The sequence below is a fragment of the Dromaius novaehollandiae genome, chromosome 8, assembly GCF_036370855.1.
Source record: "Dromaius novaehollandiae isolate bDroNov1 chromosome 8, bDroNov1.hap1, whole genome shotgun sequence".
Taxonomy (NCBI): domain Eukaryota; kingdom Metazoa; phylum Chordata; class Aves; order Casuariiformes; family Dromaiidae; genus Dromaius; species Dromaius novaehollandiae.
Window position 1 is genome coordinate 12,888,221 of NC_088105.1, and position 17,382 is coordinate 12,905,602.

The 17,382-nt window shown below is 38.9% G+C and overlaps 1 protein-coding gene across 5 annotated transcripts in view; it reads left to right on the forward strand.

Annotated features, from left to right (window-relative positions):
• The window catches only part of DNM3 (dynamin 3), a 193,614-nt gene that overhangs the window by 115,083 nt on the left and 61,149 nt on the right, over positions 1-17,382 (forward strand). For all 5 annotated transcript variants that reach the window (XM_064515703.1, XM_064515702.1, XM_026123358.2 and 2 more), the window contains one exon: positions 5,983-6,092. In XM_064515703.1, the coding sequence (XP_064371773.1) occupies positions 5,983-6,092 (110 nt within the window). The remainder of the gene's footprint in view (positions 1-5,982; positions 6,093-17,382) is intronic.

Genomic DNA, 17,382 nt, shown 5'->3' on the forward strand with positions numbered 1-17,382 from the left:
CATCCTGTGCTATCACTCCCACAAACCAATGTGATTGTTGGATAATCTGCAGTAGGTGAAAAATAAAAATTTGAGCACCAGTAGAGAAAAACAAGCTGTTATAAGCAGGCTTTGTTACAATGGATAAAAAAGACAAAGGATACTCCCTGAACACAAACCTCCAGAGCAGCCACTAGTCACATCTAGCAGAATTTTTCCAGACTGTTGACTGGTTCATCAGTTGGGTGCTTTCTCTCAGTTTAAATGCCAGCAGCACTTCAGTTCAGAGGAATTGCTGGCCGTTTTCCCAGACAAGATTTCCCAAATTCAAAATGACCTTTCAAGTTCCCAACTAATAGGAGCTAAACAGAGACTTCCTCTTTACCAGGGCCTTTCTCGGATTGATCCCTCTACTGACACCACGTCCCTGCAGCACAGAACAATGAAAGACCAGCCCTTCCACCTGTGATGAGGACTACCTTTTTTGAAAGGGGGGCAATCTTCCACCTGTCTTAAATCATGTTGCAGTTGTTCTATATTCCAAAAACTATTGCACACCTCTGCTTGCTTTTACATCATCAGTGCATCACAGGGAGTAACAGTGAAATAACTTGAATATTTTTCCGAATCAAGCCATTCAGGGCCTGCATCAACACAACAGGACGCCTGTTCAGCCACTCTCCATTATTTGGGGAGATGAGAGATGGACAATCGGAAAGCTGTTTATCTGGGTAGCACAATGTGGGCACTGCCATGCAGTGGTTAAAGGAAAGAAACTCTTGGAAATGTTTCACTTCCTTGCCTTATTATAAAAAGCTAAAGCCATTTAGGAGTTTAAAGCAGGGGACTGGAGGGAGAGGTGCAGAGGTGGAAGAAACATAGTCTTTTCATCTGTAATTTATTAAGTATTTTTTGCCATGCTTTTCATAAAAGAATGTTATGTATGCATTGTTTTTCTGCTAAAGCAGCATTGTTCATTTTATAGGCAGTTTAGAATTATGTTTTCTACAGCTGTACCCAGGAGCATGTTTAGGCCTGAATCTCGCATTGCTAAGTTGTCTGTAACAAAGTTGCTTGCCTTGCTTTTTTATAAAATTTTGGAGTAATATGAAAGTATCTTACGCTTCATTTTTCAGAGCATGTTGTAAAGCCAAGTGTGGTAAAGCAAGGACCATTGCGAAGATGCTGTGTGGCTTTCTAAATTGAGAGAGAAAAATAAACTGAAATAGAAACACAGTAAAATTCTCTTGGGTATATTTAAAGTTAGATTATAGTTAACTCTTGGATATTGATTTAAATGCTATAAAAGTTGCTATGAGACATTATAATAGCTTGCATTTTTATCAGAAGCCACAGAGCAGGCTATTCCACACTGGCAGTGACAGCAGCTCCTAGATATAAAAAAGTCTAAGGCTTTCCTTTTCAGCTGGCACATTTGCAGCATGCCACCTGCATTTCCTTACTCTTTCTATTTCCTTTCTCTTCTTTATTTAATGTAGATCATCGGTTCAGCAGGTTCACAAGTCACGGCTTCTTGTGTCTCTTCCTGTCTGTAAAATGGGGGTAATGATCTACGGATCTAAAAGAGTACAGTGCTGTATAGGATTTCCATGTTGGTATTATTTTCAGCCTCTGGTTCTTAACAGCTTTGTAAAGTAGTTGCTTGGCTTTGGTGTTCCACCTACACGTTAGCATCCTGATTGCAGAATACCTTAATCACATCCTCCCATCATCAACTTCTCCACAGAACCAAGGTCTAGCAGCATGCCTGCAAGACAGGTAAGTATTAGACAGAGTTTCTGATGTGGAAACAAACACAGAGTAATGCAGTGTCAGTCTGGAAATCTACTTCAGAGGCAGGAACATCAGCCTCTTTATCTGCTGCTCCTAAGCTTGAATTCAAAGCTGCCCTTCTGCAGTTTTTGATTTTAAGTAGTTGGCTATCTTGCCAAACCTTTGACAGAGGTGTTTCATGGATACCTATATTCGCTGTCACTGGGCAATAATTACCCTTGAGTTGTGTTTTCAGTGCAAAGAGTTTGCAGAACAAATGCTGCTGTAAAACAGCCTCTGCCACACTTTTTTTTTTTTCCCCCCCAAAGAGTCAAAAGTGTGGCCTGCAATTCCAGCTGCGAGCTTGATTTCTTTGCATTTGCGGTCCCCAGAATTAGCATAAACAGTTAGGTTTTTCTTGGTGTCATGGCCCTTAGATTGAAAATTGCTGTTCTAAAAGGCATTAAAAAATGTTCAACATACTGGCCTAATTCCCAGTGATTTAATTGAAAGGGCTATTAGTCCAATGCTCAACCTCAAATCTACCTTTCAGAATCTGAGGATCATATGTTTGCATTAACATCAAATCCTGCCTGAATTTTGGTTCCATTCCTCAAGATATAAAATGGAGCAGAGCTTGTCCTGGATGCTGCTGTTGTGTAGTAGCTGTTTTGAAGTGAAAACTGAAAATGAGAATCATCTTTGATAACTGGAAAGAAGACAAATTGAACAATCTCTTTTCTTTGAAGCAAAGCCTTTAGAATAATTATATTACCCTTATAACCCGGTTAGCTGAAATCAGGTCCAAGGTTTCTTCTTCCACTGTTCCCAGGGAGCCTACAAAGTTGCAAAACCAGAGGGAGAAAACCTAGATTTAAATTACTCCAGCCTCTGGCTGACAATGAGATCAAATTCATTAGATTTGAAGTAAGTACTGGCTGAGACCTTTCTGGGGGAGTGGACTTGCTTTTTTTTCCCTTTTTTCCTCTTCATCCCTTGTGCCATTTTGGATTTCAGCAGTGTTTATTTTTAGTGCATTTAAACATTGCAGAAGGAAGAGGCAGTTGTAATATGGCATATTTACATCATGCTGTCAGTTCCTGGCAGCTCATTTGCCTGTCAGAGAACACAGGAGAGAACTAGCCCGTTAAGGATGTGAGTGCTACTTATGCCCACGAGTGGTGAAACACCGTCTCAAGGGTCGGAAGGCCTTCCCAGGCTAGCAGGTTGGTTTGTTTTTCTAACGTGTGTTATGGGGATTTTTTCATATTGAAGAGACAGGACTGGGTCACGCTACCTCCCACTTTTTCCCTAGCTCCTCTACAGTGTATAGAAAAACAAGAGAGGCGAAGTCTCTACATGAGATCAGCATGTGCTGGTTTTTCCCCTCATGTCTTGCTTAAGCTCTCTGCCCCGTTACAAAAATAAAGATCTATAAATAAAAAAGAACAAATGCTGAGGGGGACAAACTGGACCCACAGTTATGTGCGTGTCGTCACTTGTAGAAGTGTGCCTAGCCCCATTCCTCCCAGGCTTTGTACATTCTCCCGTTTCTTACACTGTCAGCCTCTCAGGATGGGAAGCATGCACAGATACAGTCCCGGCTGGAGGTTTTTTGGCCTGCCATAACATAATATTAATTGAGCTAAGGCTGAAATGATGTTGGGTTCATCTGCTGTTCAGATGATATATAGTTTGTGCTGTGTTTATATTCATTTTTTTTCTCTTTGTTTAAAGAAAAAGTTGCTCTTGATTTTGCTGCCACACCTGAATGTTGCAGTGGGTGCGTAATACCTTTCTCCTGGAGCTAAGTGGTATTTAGGTCTGATCTCTCTTATGTGACATGCTGTCTCTGTTGTACTTTCAAATATAGGCACCCTATGATTTCCCTTTCTTGGAAACTGTGCTCTGTCTCAGTGTGTGGGTAGAGGCCATGTAAATAAATACCAACCACATCTTAGCCTTCAGTAGGCATTTCCTTTTTCCTGGTGGCTACAGAAGAAACACTTTCTCACAGTTTGGCATGAAACATTCATAAAACTTTCCTGCTTCCAGAATTTTTGTTTAGACAATCAGATTCTTGGTATAGTTTTTTCATTGGTTCTATTTTTACACTTCTGTGGTTGCTTGGTTTATCAGTAAATAGTGTCTGTCATCACTTCTTTTGTTTTTGGTAATAGAATAAATAAATGATTATGAGCAGATTTTGTAATAGTGAAAGGTAATATTTAAAGAATAAAAATTAAGCTTATCTATTTTTTTCTTAGTAGTGATGGAAAAAATTAGTAACTTATCAATACCTCTGCTAAAAAGATTTAACTTATAACCTGTCTTAAATGCTTGAAACATAAAACAAAGTATATTGCTGTATAGTCCAGCTTTCAACTCAAAAATATGCTGCGAAATTTTATCAAGTGTATGTCACATAGGCATGGCAGCAAAGGAAACACATTGTTACCTTTTATATGCTGCAGGTACTGTTTATAATAGCGAAACAGGTCTATTGATTTTGATTGATGTAACTATTTGATAAACAAATGGACAACTGAACTTTTCTACAAGGGCCTTTGAAATAGGCTTTTTCTGCTACTGAGACCTGTTATAAAGCTGTCTAGGAAAGCAAGACATCACTGGATGTGTCACTGTAATATTTTTTTTATAGTTTCACTCTTATGTACGTTCTCAGCCAGTTTAGTTTTGTAATCTTCTGAAGCTTAGCCAAGCTGAATTGCACCTGCGCTCATAGTACTCATATCTCAAAGTCTAGCCAGAACTTCTTCCAGTTCTTCACAATAGAAGATACTTTCTATATTTCTTCTGGAAATGACTGGGAAATATGTACTGAGAAAAATGCGTCCTAGTTGGGTTTAGCCCTTTTGCTCTGTTTTATGTTATTGCTCATGTATTCCCTACTGAGCCACCCCACATAAGTAATGTCCATGCTCATAATTCCTCAATAAGTGCAACTCGTGCTGGATTTCACAGCTAGTGCTGATGATGGCTAGAGGGAGGACAGCCTGTCTGCTTCATGTTGGCAGAAAAGGGACTGTCAAGGAATCTTAAGCTTTCCAGCCTTAGTGACTTTACTGAACTTCCTTAGAGTCGTGGGGTAAATTCGTGAGCCTCTCAAGCTGTATTTGGTATCTGCTGCACAAATTCTAGGCCATAAATTTTTTCCCAACTTCATCACTGCCATGGTAATGGTACAAGCCGTAACAGTACCTTAACAACCTTTAAATGTTGTTAAACTCTGTACTGTGTTAGTACCTTGTCAATAATTTTAGCATGATGTATAAAACTAAAATGGTGGTATGAGGATGCAGGTGTTGCCACTCTTGTCTTCAGGAGATCACTTCTAATTAACATAAGCCATATTAACAGAGCAAAATGGAGAGTTTTGCCCTGCTTTGTTCATCAGTGAGAGGACTTTGAGGAATGTTAATGAAATGAGAATAGCTAATAATTTTAAGGCTTTTTATTTTGACATCATGAAGTAGCTTGAGAGTGTTACTAATTCTTGATTTAGAGTAATAGGATGCAAATATTGTAGAAAAGGTAAAATTACACTGATTGTGCTGTAAATTATTAGTAAATGAGAAGGGAGTTGCCTGCAGCAAGAGTGAATTGGTCATTCCTACTATTTGGATGATGAGTTGGTAAGATTAGAATATGTTTTTGTTTAGGTATTACCATACATATGTATGTAAGCTTATCTACATATTTATGGTAATATATGTAAATAGTATATATAAAACTTTATGTTTTATGATTTTTGTATTTTTAATTGGTGGAATGAAAATTTATCACTGGGATCATCAGGCGTCAAGTAATAATCATAAAAATCTTAGGTAGAGATGAATTTTATGTCACAAGTTACTCTAGTTGTGATAGAACAGTTCTCCATTGGCTATGGATACTTTTATTTTAGTTAAATCTGACCCTTTTCTTTTTGGTGTTCAGAGGAATGAAGAAGAAATGTAGGTGCTTAGATTCTTGAGATGAGACTTTTTTATTAGATATCATCTGAATTGGGTCAGTGAAAAATAGGACTGGAATTTAGGTTTCATTTCTGCTGCAGATATGTGTACACAGAATGACCAGACATTTCAGTCTGGATTATTGCCTTGTGGTAATAAATGTACTGAAGACATTATCCACTACGCGGAACATGCTGATGTCAAGTTTCTTTGAGATGTCTTACACAGTGTTGGTTTAATCTGTTTTCTGCAGGAAAAAGAGAAGAAGTATATGCTTCCTTTGGACAACTTGAAAGTGCGGGATGTTGAAAAGAGCTTCATGTCTAGCAAACATATCTTTGCATTATTTAACACGGAGCAGAGGTAAGAAAATGTGCTATTTGCAGATAGTTCTATGAAAGTACCTGGCTGAGCATTTTAACCACTGGGAATATAGTTCTGGTATTTCCACTATGCGGGTGAACAGAGGTCTTGACACCCTTCGTTCATCTTCTTCTGTGCTGTTGCATAATCATGGAACGAAAAGCTAGCATCCTCCTAGCCACTCATAGGGTGAAACAGCTCCATGATTAGTCATCTAGTTCTTCTGCATGGCTGAATAATCATCTCCTGAGCCCGTTTTTGTTTTGTTTGGCATTCTCTTAGGCTTTCCAAAACATTCATGACTTCTGTACCTTGTGACCAGATTCAACTGGTGTAAATCACAAAAGCTTCATTAGAATTTTCCACTTTCTCCAGTGGAACATTTCACTGCCTGTAATCTTGGGAGTCATTCTGTTATTTGTTTGGGTTTAAATACAGCTGAATGAAGAACAAATGAGATTCCTCTGCCTCCCTAATTCATTAGAATCTTTGCTTTCTAGTGTTTTGCCTCATACTTTTCCTTTCAGACACCATCCTCTGATCTAAGTGGTGTGGGCACTCCATGGAAGCCTATTCCTGATGCACAGCCAATTCAGATTCATATGCACAAATAAGTCAAGAAAACATGAAAATGCTTAGAGTCATACTAGTGATCTGTGCGTGTGTGTATGTGTTAAACCAAAGGGAAGAGTTGTATTTGCATCTGGCTCAGTGGAATTGCATTTTAGTAGATGGAGTGCAGTTTTTGTAAATTTTTTTTTTTCCAGAAAAATAGGTAAAATTAGTTGTAGTGGTGACATTAGTAGATGTCCTTGTTTTCTTCTTCTCTTCTGCTAAGTCCCTTCACTCCCGCTGTCCCTCCCATAACCAAAGCTTGGCAATACATTCAGATGTTGTTCAAGACGATGAGGGCTGGATGTTGCTCCCTGCAGAGCCAGCTGTTGCTCCTGAACTGGCCAGAAATAGTCATTGCAGAAGCGAGGAATGTCCCTCCCTCCTGCAAAGTAAAAGCAAAGCACAGGCTTTCTGGGCTGTTCGTGGTTTCTGCTGATCCCAGAAGCACGAGGACTGAGTGTGAGTCTCACTCTCAACTGCCCCAAGAAGGCTTTGTCTACATCTGCTGACTGCTCAGCTGACCTGCATATGGACATTGTCTGCCAGGAGATGCACTTTGAAAGTACGCCCCACAAATACTTGCTGGGAATAAGATTTCAAGCATTTGACCACTTTCATTTCTGGAGCACAGAAAAAGCTTTGAAAAACTTCTTATGTTTTGAAAAAACATACATGTTTATCTTCAGATGCTGAAAATTAATGCAATTCTGACTATTTTACTATAGATGTGCATGAATAGTCTCAACATTACACATAGATCAGTCAGGAAAGATAATTTTTTTCCTGGTGGCTCCATGTCAGCTTGTACCTCTTAAGTTCCTTCCATGAGAAATCTTTTAATTTTAGTGCATTGTTTCTCCTTTGTTTGGCTAATGGATTTGAGTATTTTCTGCATCTTAAATATTAATCACTGAACTGCTGTGAAAATCCAAGAGAAGCATCCATTTCCCTTGACAAGTCTGGGATTTATTTGGGAGTTATACAGCTGCACATTGACATTTTCACTGGATCTTTGTGCAGACTGCACAGCAAGGATTTCTAAGTGAGATGTCTAAAATGTTTGCCATATCTGTAATAACCCTGCCCATTAGGGCTGTGGGTAGGTCCTGCAGCATCTGCAGGCTGCTCTAAAAACATCCTTACATCTGTATGGACATGCTAAGACAAGACAGCACAGTGATAAGATGCCAAGATAATTTTGCCTTGGGAGGGGCTGTTTATGAGGACAATCCCCTAGCCTGAAAGGAGGAAGAACTTGTTCTTGAAGAAATATTTACTGAATTCTAATTCAAACAGCTATTCCTCCGTTACTATGAAGCAGCTGATTTTTTTGATATTTCTCAAAATCTCCCTTCTGGCATAAATTGAGCAAATCAAGTTCAGTATCATTTTGCTATCCCCTGCCTCCTAAATTCATAGGCCGGGCTGCAGTAGCAGGGATACCGGGGCTTGTGTAAAGTGATCCAGCCCTCAGCTGGGTGCTGCGTTCCCCCCTACCTATCCCAGATTACTGCAGAAACTGAAACACGGAAATGGGGGAAATCTGCTGATATAAAGACTCTCATCATTGTTTTACTTTATGCTAATGTGTTGTTTTCTGGTTTCTGAATATGTGGGCAGTTGAACAGTCTTACCTTCTAAATTCATGAAATTATTTTCTGCCTTTTTTTTTCTTTTTTTAAAGCTGGTAATTGAGAGACAAATCAGCTTTCTCTTTTGGAGTCTGCCTGCTGAGGGTTCTGGCTATGGAAGCATTTTGCTATTTAAGATGTAGATTATTAAAGAACAAAGGCAAAATCATCTGCTCCGGCATCCCAGATAGTGTGGGGTCTATTCTGTATGTCTCTTTTTTTTTTTCCATAATCTGCAGAAATTTTTTTAATTGATTATGCAAACTTTCTTAATGTACAATTAAAATATTTTAATAGCCAAGCAAAAATCTTTTTAGGAAAAGAATTTTCGTAAGCTTGTTCTCTTCTTTTTCATTCCCAGGCCCTCACTGCATAGGTATTTGCTACAGCCATATGTTTCTGATACTGTACATTTCAGTAGTTTCCTGGATTATGCACGGCATTTTTTCCATTTATGAAACCTTTCCAGTTGTGAAATACAGTTACTAGGGAAATCCTTATTTCACTGAATAGAAGGAGAAACCAGCTTGAGTTAGGAGGCTTGGGGATGGAGGCAGAAGGAAACTAACAGTATCTGTCACTTTGATTTACTGCAGAAGTCAACAGTTCTCTGACAGAAATCAAATGTGACTTGGTAATGTGTAGTAAACGGAGACTATGATGATTGATTTCACAGTGAAGATAAATTCTCATGAAATGAAACATAATTGCATGTCTATGAAAAGCCTGTGTTGTGAAATAATTAAATTCTTTTCCTATTACTTTCTAATTAAAATTTTAAAAATTAAAGTAAAAAAAGAACCCCCCTGATGTGAAATAGAAGTAATATTGCTTAAAGAAAAGGGGGGAAGGGTTTGCCTGTCAACAGACTAAATAATTATTTAAAGTTTTGGAGTGGGCCCATGTACTTAAGTTCCATGTACTTTATAGACACCACGGAAGATCTCTGGAGATGGACTCCTCTGGTTTACTTGGCTTAGCAGCACTGGATACTAAAGCAAAGTACATTAGGGCAACTGCGCTTTAACTCATGGGTCACTTTTGGCAGTGTCTGTCTACATGAGTCTGCTCTTAAGCAATTGAGGTTGAGCTGCAGGATTGAGCAGTATGTGTGTCTACCTAAGGCTGTCAAGAAAGTGAGAGGTATTTTGTGTTGAATGTCTTTTTCTCTTCCCCTTCTATCTTCATAGTAAACTGCTGGTGAGTCTTTTAGACTGTAGAAGAAATCAAATATATACAAAATATTAATTAATTTTCTTTTAGAATTCAATAATTATATTACAATATACAGGTATATTGTATATACCTGTATATACATATATCTAATATATATGCATAATTGCATATGTATAATATGCATATGTATGTATACATATGTATATGTATAATATACAATATGCAATATACAGGTTATAATTAACCTGTAGAAAAAAACTAATATCTGCAACATTTCTGCAGAACATAAAGTGAAATTGTGCACTTCCACTCCTATGAGAAGTGGAAGGATAGTAAGTATCTAACTGCCTTTCACGTGATCAGAGCATGATTAGGAGAAATTTGTGTGAAGAGCTTGAATTCTGACTATTTCCATAATTCCTCACTGTGCAATGAGATATGCCAGGATGCTGCTCTTGAATACTGGGCCAATATTCCCAGAGGCCCAGAGCTCAAGGACTAGAGCCAGCTTTAGACACTTTTGTGAACACAAGGCAATTTAAGGCTTTTCCCTGGCAGGGGGAGGAGACGAAGGACTGGCAAGGTTGTTGTGTAGATGTAGCCAGTGGTTGGGTTCCTGAAGCAGTGCTAAGAATGGAGGAGAGAGGATTTTATCAGTACATGTGCTTACATACAGTAGATTTACCTGTAATGTCTGAACTGATGAATGTGCGAGACTCTTGTGCAAAGTTCAAGAACAAACAAAACAAATTCTGTCCATCCCAGGAAGTTTATTTTTCTTCTAGGATTTCAGTCTAAACACTTCGCCTGTTCCCCACCTATTTCCCGTAAAAATTATTTGCTGATTGGCACTCTTTCTTTTAGGCAAGTGCTGTAATTTGGGATAAGAACTGTAGTCGTAAAAGTGCCTCCCTTTAGGATCTATGCAACAGTCCCAATTCTCTCTAGTTAATAAGGGCAAGCGGTCATCATATCTCACGATCTTGCCCAGTGACTACAGAGTCCCCATGGCACAATTTTACTTGTTTCTGTGCTGCCCTAAAGTAATCTTCTGACTTTGCAGTAGAGTAGTTGCACTTTTTTTCTGATTTATTGTGTAGCACTCCATCCAAATACCACTTCTTCTTTAAGCAAGGAGGAAAAAGGAATAAAAATTATCTTCTTTTGCTACAAGTAGAGAAGAAGCTTTCCTTTCAGCTCTTCTCCAAGTTTGAAGAGATGAGTTCGTCCTCTTCTGTGGGAGAATAGATTGTACCAGGTAAAGATTTTGAAGTTACAAAATGATAATAAGCTGAAGTGTTTGTTGAACTGGTGAAGTTTCATGCCTTTCCCACCAGCACTGGAAGTAACAACATATAAAATGAGGAAGAATTATCCAGTGGGGAGTCCGTAATGAATAGCCTTTCTTATGCAGGCAGCTTCTGTTCCTGTTCAGGCTTTTCCTTTCCTGGGATACAAAGAAGCAGAATCAGTGTGTGTGAAGTCCTCCGTTCCTTCTAGAGGAAGATCCCACCAGCTCTTCCTGCTCTTCCCATTCCTGCCCAGCCAGCATCCAGATAAAACAGAATAACCATGTTGCTTTCCTCTCCTCTATGGTTTTACGTAGTAGGGGGATGTGAGTAGGGAATTCCAAGTACAAATCATTCCTCTGTTTATCTGTGCAAGAATAGATCCTCGAGACCTAAATGCACCTTAAGAATTGTGAAGCAGTGTGACAGAACCTACCATCTCTGCATGAGAGGTGAGTATTTGGGGCAGGATTATTGGAGAAACAGATTCTTAATTGGAGAAACAAATGAATGCTGAGAGAAGAGCCATCAAAAGACAATTCTGAGGGCAAGCAATAGCTTCTGAATCATGAGTGCATTCCAACTGTCAGGAATCATACTGCCTAAGGAACTGTTGTTCAGAAGGATCCAGGAAAATGCACTATGTCTGTTAAGTGAAAGGTGTGACAATATTTATCTTGGGTGCCTGCTATCTCTTTCATGGTACTTCCAAATGAGCAACAGCAGATAGCAGACCTTGCCCTATCACAGGGAACCTCAGCTGCAATCTTCCTGCTCGTAGGCTGACCAGATCATCTCCTACTCATTCACTTTGGCAGTAATCTTTGCAGAGCACAACAATCTTCCTGGACTCTGTGGGGGTATTTAAGTAGCTATGAGCTTCAGCTAGAAGTTTGCGACAGGAATGCAATTAAACAGGGACCGAGCCATTTTGAGGAGACATGAGAATTCAGGAGCTGGGCCCTGCAGAAGTTCCATAGAGGCCCTGAAAGCTGAATGTTGTTCTGGGAGGGGATGGGACTCCAAATGTGTTAGAACTTTAAGTAAAATTACTGAATCTCTTCTTATGGACAGCAACTGGTTAACTGCTATCCACATATAAGGGAAATTGGAACAGAGCCAAAATAAAGGGAACTAGTGAAAGGAGACCGGGTCAGAGGAGGTGTTGGATGGAAGCCAGGCTAAGGGAGAAAGCCTAAAATGAGATGTATGTTTAGTTACTGTTTTTGAATTACTAAGAAAGCTAAGCCCCAGGAAGAGCTGGACTGTAAGCTATTCACAGCCCTCTGTTAGAAATGGAAGAATGAGAATCTAATTAAAAATCCAATGAATTTAATCCAGAGAAAAGCTGCTGGGTTTTTTAAACAAATAAGCTTCTAAGATGCTGGTGAATGCAATATTTAAGAACAGAAAAATATGCAAACCTGAGGAGTAAGTGGCCTTTATACCCCAGTTCCATTCCATTAACAAAAAGTTGCTTTTCCTGGGATGTTTCATTTTTGTCATCACTGACAAGAATACTTTTTACAATAAGCAAAACATAGGACAGTGGCTAGGTGGCGCAGGTAAAAACTGGCATTACAGAGCAAAAATGGGTTCTTGGAGAAAGAAACAACAATGCCAAAGTCATGCAGTAAATGCGATAGTTATACTGTACTTCAAGAAAATTGCTGAAGTGATTGTGTAGGATGGGAACATTAGTGACACTTACCAGAGATACAAATGTGGTAAGCATGGGCCAAGCCATGGCTGGTAAACCAGACTCAGCCTGCAGGACAGCTCTACTTTGTTTGCTTCCTGTAACCTAGAAAGGCCAGCACTGCCTCATCCAGGGAAGCAGAGGACTGGAGCAGGAGACGCGCTCCCACCATGCACGATGAAGCTGTGACAGCTGTGAGCAGCTTATGTGTCTGTGTGGCCCCCAAGGCAGGTTCCAACACAGGCTTCCATCCCTCACCACGAAAGCAATCAAAATCCCCTTCTCTGGGGAGTTACGGAATATTTTTGTGCCAGTTACTATCACTACTGCAGATTTTGGCCTATGTGATGTTAGCTTTGGCTGCAGTTCTGTTTTGGATTACATACAGAATTTTAGATACTTTGTTGTCCAGGCTCAGGTATATACTAATCAGCCTATCTTCTGTTCGTTTTCACCTTAAAACTTTGCGTGCGTGTGTGTAAACTTGAAAAGATCCCTATACTTCTGGGAGACCACTTACATGAGTTACATGGTAAAATCCTTAAGTGCTGTTACTTTATGGCATTGTCTCAGAGATATTCTCTTTGGCGTTTCTGGGTATTCAGAAAAAAAAATTGTTCAGAGATGTTTAATTAATTTTAATTAGCATTCACATTGGACTGATCTGAAATAGCACGCCTTGGCAGAAAATGTTAGTCATGCTGTTAACTCATAGCAGATGGTCAGTTTCATTTCTTTAATACATATGATTTGCGGAGCTTCTAGCAGGGCTTTCATATAAGAAAAATAGTGTGTCTATTCAAACCAGCCATTGGGTAATTGCAGGTGCCTAAAATGGTACACTTAAGGCTTAATAAGTAGAGTACATACAATGAGTTGCATTCAAGATTGATTATCTTCCTCAATAACGCATGTATATGTGGAGCGTGTGGATTCTGTTATTTTCTCCCTTTTTCATTTTATGTGGTTGCATACGAAACCCATATTCTATATGATTGCATTTTCAACAATCAAAAATATTTAAGAATTGAATCTTTTGCCTTTTTCTTGGAATAAAGTGGGCCAACTTGCATTTGGTTCCACAATTTTGGGTTCATTTTAATTCTGATTGCATCCTAATAAATAGACTGGAACTTTACAAAAAAGTATTTTCAGATGATAAACAAACTTACTCAAAATCTCTGTACACTCCTATATCTTTCAGTCTGTGAGTAGTTTCACTCACTTCAGTGCGACTACTCAGGTTAAATGTGTTTGTGTGTCCTTTGCAGGACTAGAGTTAAATTAGCTTATGAACCTGTAAAAATTACACTAATATTCTTGTTCTGTAGTTACTGTTCTGTCTTTTCCTATATTGGCAGGTTTAAGGGGAAGAATAAATGCAGCTTCATTTAATCTTGGTTTTTATGTTCTCTGTATATTCAAAAAATTAGATGCACTTATGGTACATCTGTTTCTACTGAATGTTCCAGGCCCAACGTGATCTAAAGTGTCTGAGAAGCTGCCTGTGCATACAGTTAATATGTGGATATACATCACATATAAATGCATGTATATCATCTGCATTTGTAATGTGTGTGTTTACAGTGGTTGCCCTTAAACTCTTTCCAGGTTTTCTGGAGATAAATATATAACCTTATCTTAGTATTAAAAAATTGCAAGAGAAATTGTGGATCTTGAGGTCCACTCAGCGAGCAATTTTGAGGTGCAACCAGTGCAGGGAGAAGCCTACTAGTACTGCCTCCACTGCAGTAGGCAACTAGAAAGCTCTTCGCTTATAGTTTTCAGTTCAGTTTTATTCCACTGTTGGACCTGGATCATATAGCTCTGCTGTTTTTGTAGAAAATCCAACTTTTCCCTATGTAATGTTCTGCAGCCTAGGGTTTGGGACTAATGGAACACGAATCTCAGTAACCTGCAACAAGGTTCAATCTTCTGTTTCCTCTTGTACGCTTTCAAATACTTTACTTGCATCCTGCATTTTCATGTTAGGATTCTTCTGTGATGGGAGGGGTTAAAAAAATACTGTCACTACCTTCAGATGGACAATGTAAAGGTCATTTCTGCATTGGGAAGTTCACTTTGAGCCCTGAGATATATGGGGAAAGTAATCCAGTATGCTGGAAACAATGGTAACAATAAAGTGAAGAAGCTGCTAGGTAAGAAGTTACAGCAGATTATCTGCTGAGCTTTCAGGTAATGGGCCACAGTCTAGAAAAGATATGTCCTGAACCTGGAACCATTCCAGAATCAGAAATGCTGCATTTAGTCCAACTGTATGTTCATCTCCAGAAGCAATTATATATATATTTTTTCCTGGAATGTAGTTCTTCAGATATATGTATTTAGACTATTATAAAACTTGTAGATGATAAATGGGAATCTTCTGTATTTTTCATTCTGGAAAAAAAGTCTTACTTTAATTTCCAGTAATTCAACTATAGATATATATTCATGTTTGTGATGCTGTACAGGATATTAAGTTACAATGATGAAACTCTACAGGAGGAAGTAGCATAGGTAGATGTAGCATATACATATAGCTTTGCACACAGTTTCCTTGTTCGTGTGTTCATGTTTAAAAATTTTAAATATTCAGAGGGAATGTTACACACACATTGTACTGCAAGTCAAATTCCCATTTATTGCATGTTTGTTTCTACAGTCCCTTGAATTTAAAGATGTCTGATTTTAACTATTGAGAGTTCTCCTTTTTTGCTTCTTGGTATCCTGTATTATAGTATTCTTTTTGATGCATAGCTTCCAATTTAGCTGCTATAGACATGAGAGTGAGAGCCTGACCTCATTGTATTCCATATGGAGTAAATAGATGAGGACTGAGCAGTAACGTTTTGTGCTGATATCTTCAGGAATTTAAAAAAGTGGAAGAAGGAACAAAACAGAAAATTTGAATTGTTTTCAAGAACTTTTTTACAGCTTTCCATAAGATGCCAGCAGATTCCTAGTGAATAAAACATGTTAATGTGTTTTTGTACGATTCTGCTAGAAACAGAAAAAGGAAAAACTCTCTTCAGAAGTTACCTTGGCTTTATTTGCTTTGAAAAATTCTTGTGCCTGTCAATGTTTCTGGAAGAAAGAAAGACAAAGGGAGTCCATTGGCAAGGGAGCTGATTTAGGAGACATGCATCCATTTACCTACCCTACTGCAAGCTTCCTATGAGTTCTGCCTTAGTGTGTCTTTAGTTCCTTATTTATGCTGTGAGCTGAAACCTGTCTTCCTCTGTGATGGTAGGGTAAGGTTAGCTACACTAAAATGGTGGAGATCTCAGGCACTATAACGAGATGGGCCTCAGGTAGCTGGAGGCATCCAGCAGCTTGGTCATAAGATGCCCCTAGAGCTGAAAAATTCATGATATGGAAACTGGAATCCTGGACTCCTGATTTGCATCTGTTCAAGGCAGCAGGCTAAAATCCCTTTTCATAAATTGGTCAACCTATGCAAGTCACAAAAATGTCAAAAAAATTAATATATAACATGATAGTCCCAAGAAGAGGTTTTCACAAGCTGGTGTTACGTTGTTTTGCTCTTGCAGATAAGTGTTTTTGCAAATTCCCTATCACTATGTTTTACAGCCTTTATTTGCTCTATTGTTATTTTTAGTCATTTTTTCTGAGTATATCCTTTACTATTTCAGCTTCTCTTTCCTTCACTGTTATAGCTGCCTAGATAACTCAGCCAAAAACTTATCTCAGTAAAAGTTTCTCCTAACAATAAATTAATGCACTTTTCTCTGAAGATTTCACCTTGCTTTTCTTTTCATTTTCATTGGGTCCTTTGCTTTACTCAGTAAACATTGACTCAGAGTTTCACATATTGTAAATTGATTAAAATTCAGGTGTTTTGTCATCAGTTCAAGATAACAGGATCTGATGCGGTTGTTCAGGCTACCCTTCGCCTTAAGGCAGTGTTAGTACATTTAGAGTCGGGAAGAAAAAAGGTCTCCATTTTAAATATCTAATCAATAAAAGATCCACAGCACTTGAAGTCATTTGCACTGTTAGGGGCTTTGTCTGAAGTATGGGACCTGCTCCTGTAATGTCGTTTTGTCCCTTTGTGGGCTTGTTTGCCTGGGAGTGAGACCCAGGTGGGCTGCCCTGAACGGCACTGGAAGCACTGGAACACTCTCCAGCCGCATCTCCAACCTGGGTGCTTGGGGGAGTAGTGCAAGCCCCAGAGCTGAGCACGCCTGTCAGGCTGCTTCGATGTGGTCACTGAAATCAGTGAGAATGATGTTACTAATAGCAAGAAATCTGAGCTTGTCTATTATTTTGTGTGGTTTTGAGTGCAGTCTATAAGCTTGCTAGTAATAGCTGATTTCTCCCTCTTTGGGGGTGGATATATTTTGTCCATTGTGCCATGCTGTGGTTTCACTGTTGATAATATGATGGCTGGGTTCATGCTCAGGCATGAGCAACTACTGCTGAGTATCAATTTTTCTATCCGTCTGTTTCCTGTGACATCCCCTAAAAAGCATGGCTAGAAGCTGTTTGCAGGTGACATCACTGATAAGAGAGAAGCACTTCTGTGAGTGGGAATTACATCAAGTCGGTTGTATTCCAGAAGGGGGGAAGGGTGAAATCTCTCAAGTCCCTGAATGCTTAAGAAATTGGTCTATCCAATAATAGTAGTGGCTTTATTTCCTAGTTCTATAGTGTACTCAGAAAAAATCTTTTTTTCAAAATACAGTGGCAGAAAAGGCCTCTTTAGTTGCATAAAGGACCACTTGTTGCTGTCTTTGAAAGTTAAATGATCCTCTTGCGAAGGAAAGGAAATAGTCTTGCTGCAGTTGAAGATTGATTCTTGTCCATCTGTTGAGATGTAGCAAAATGTGGTTTCATAACCTTTGTCAGCTAAGCTT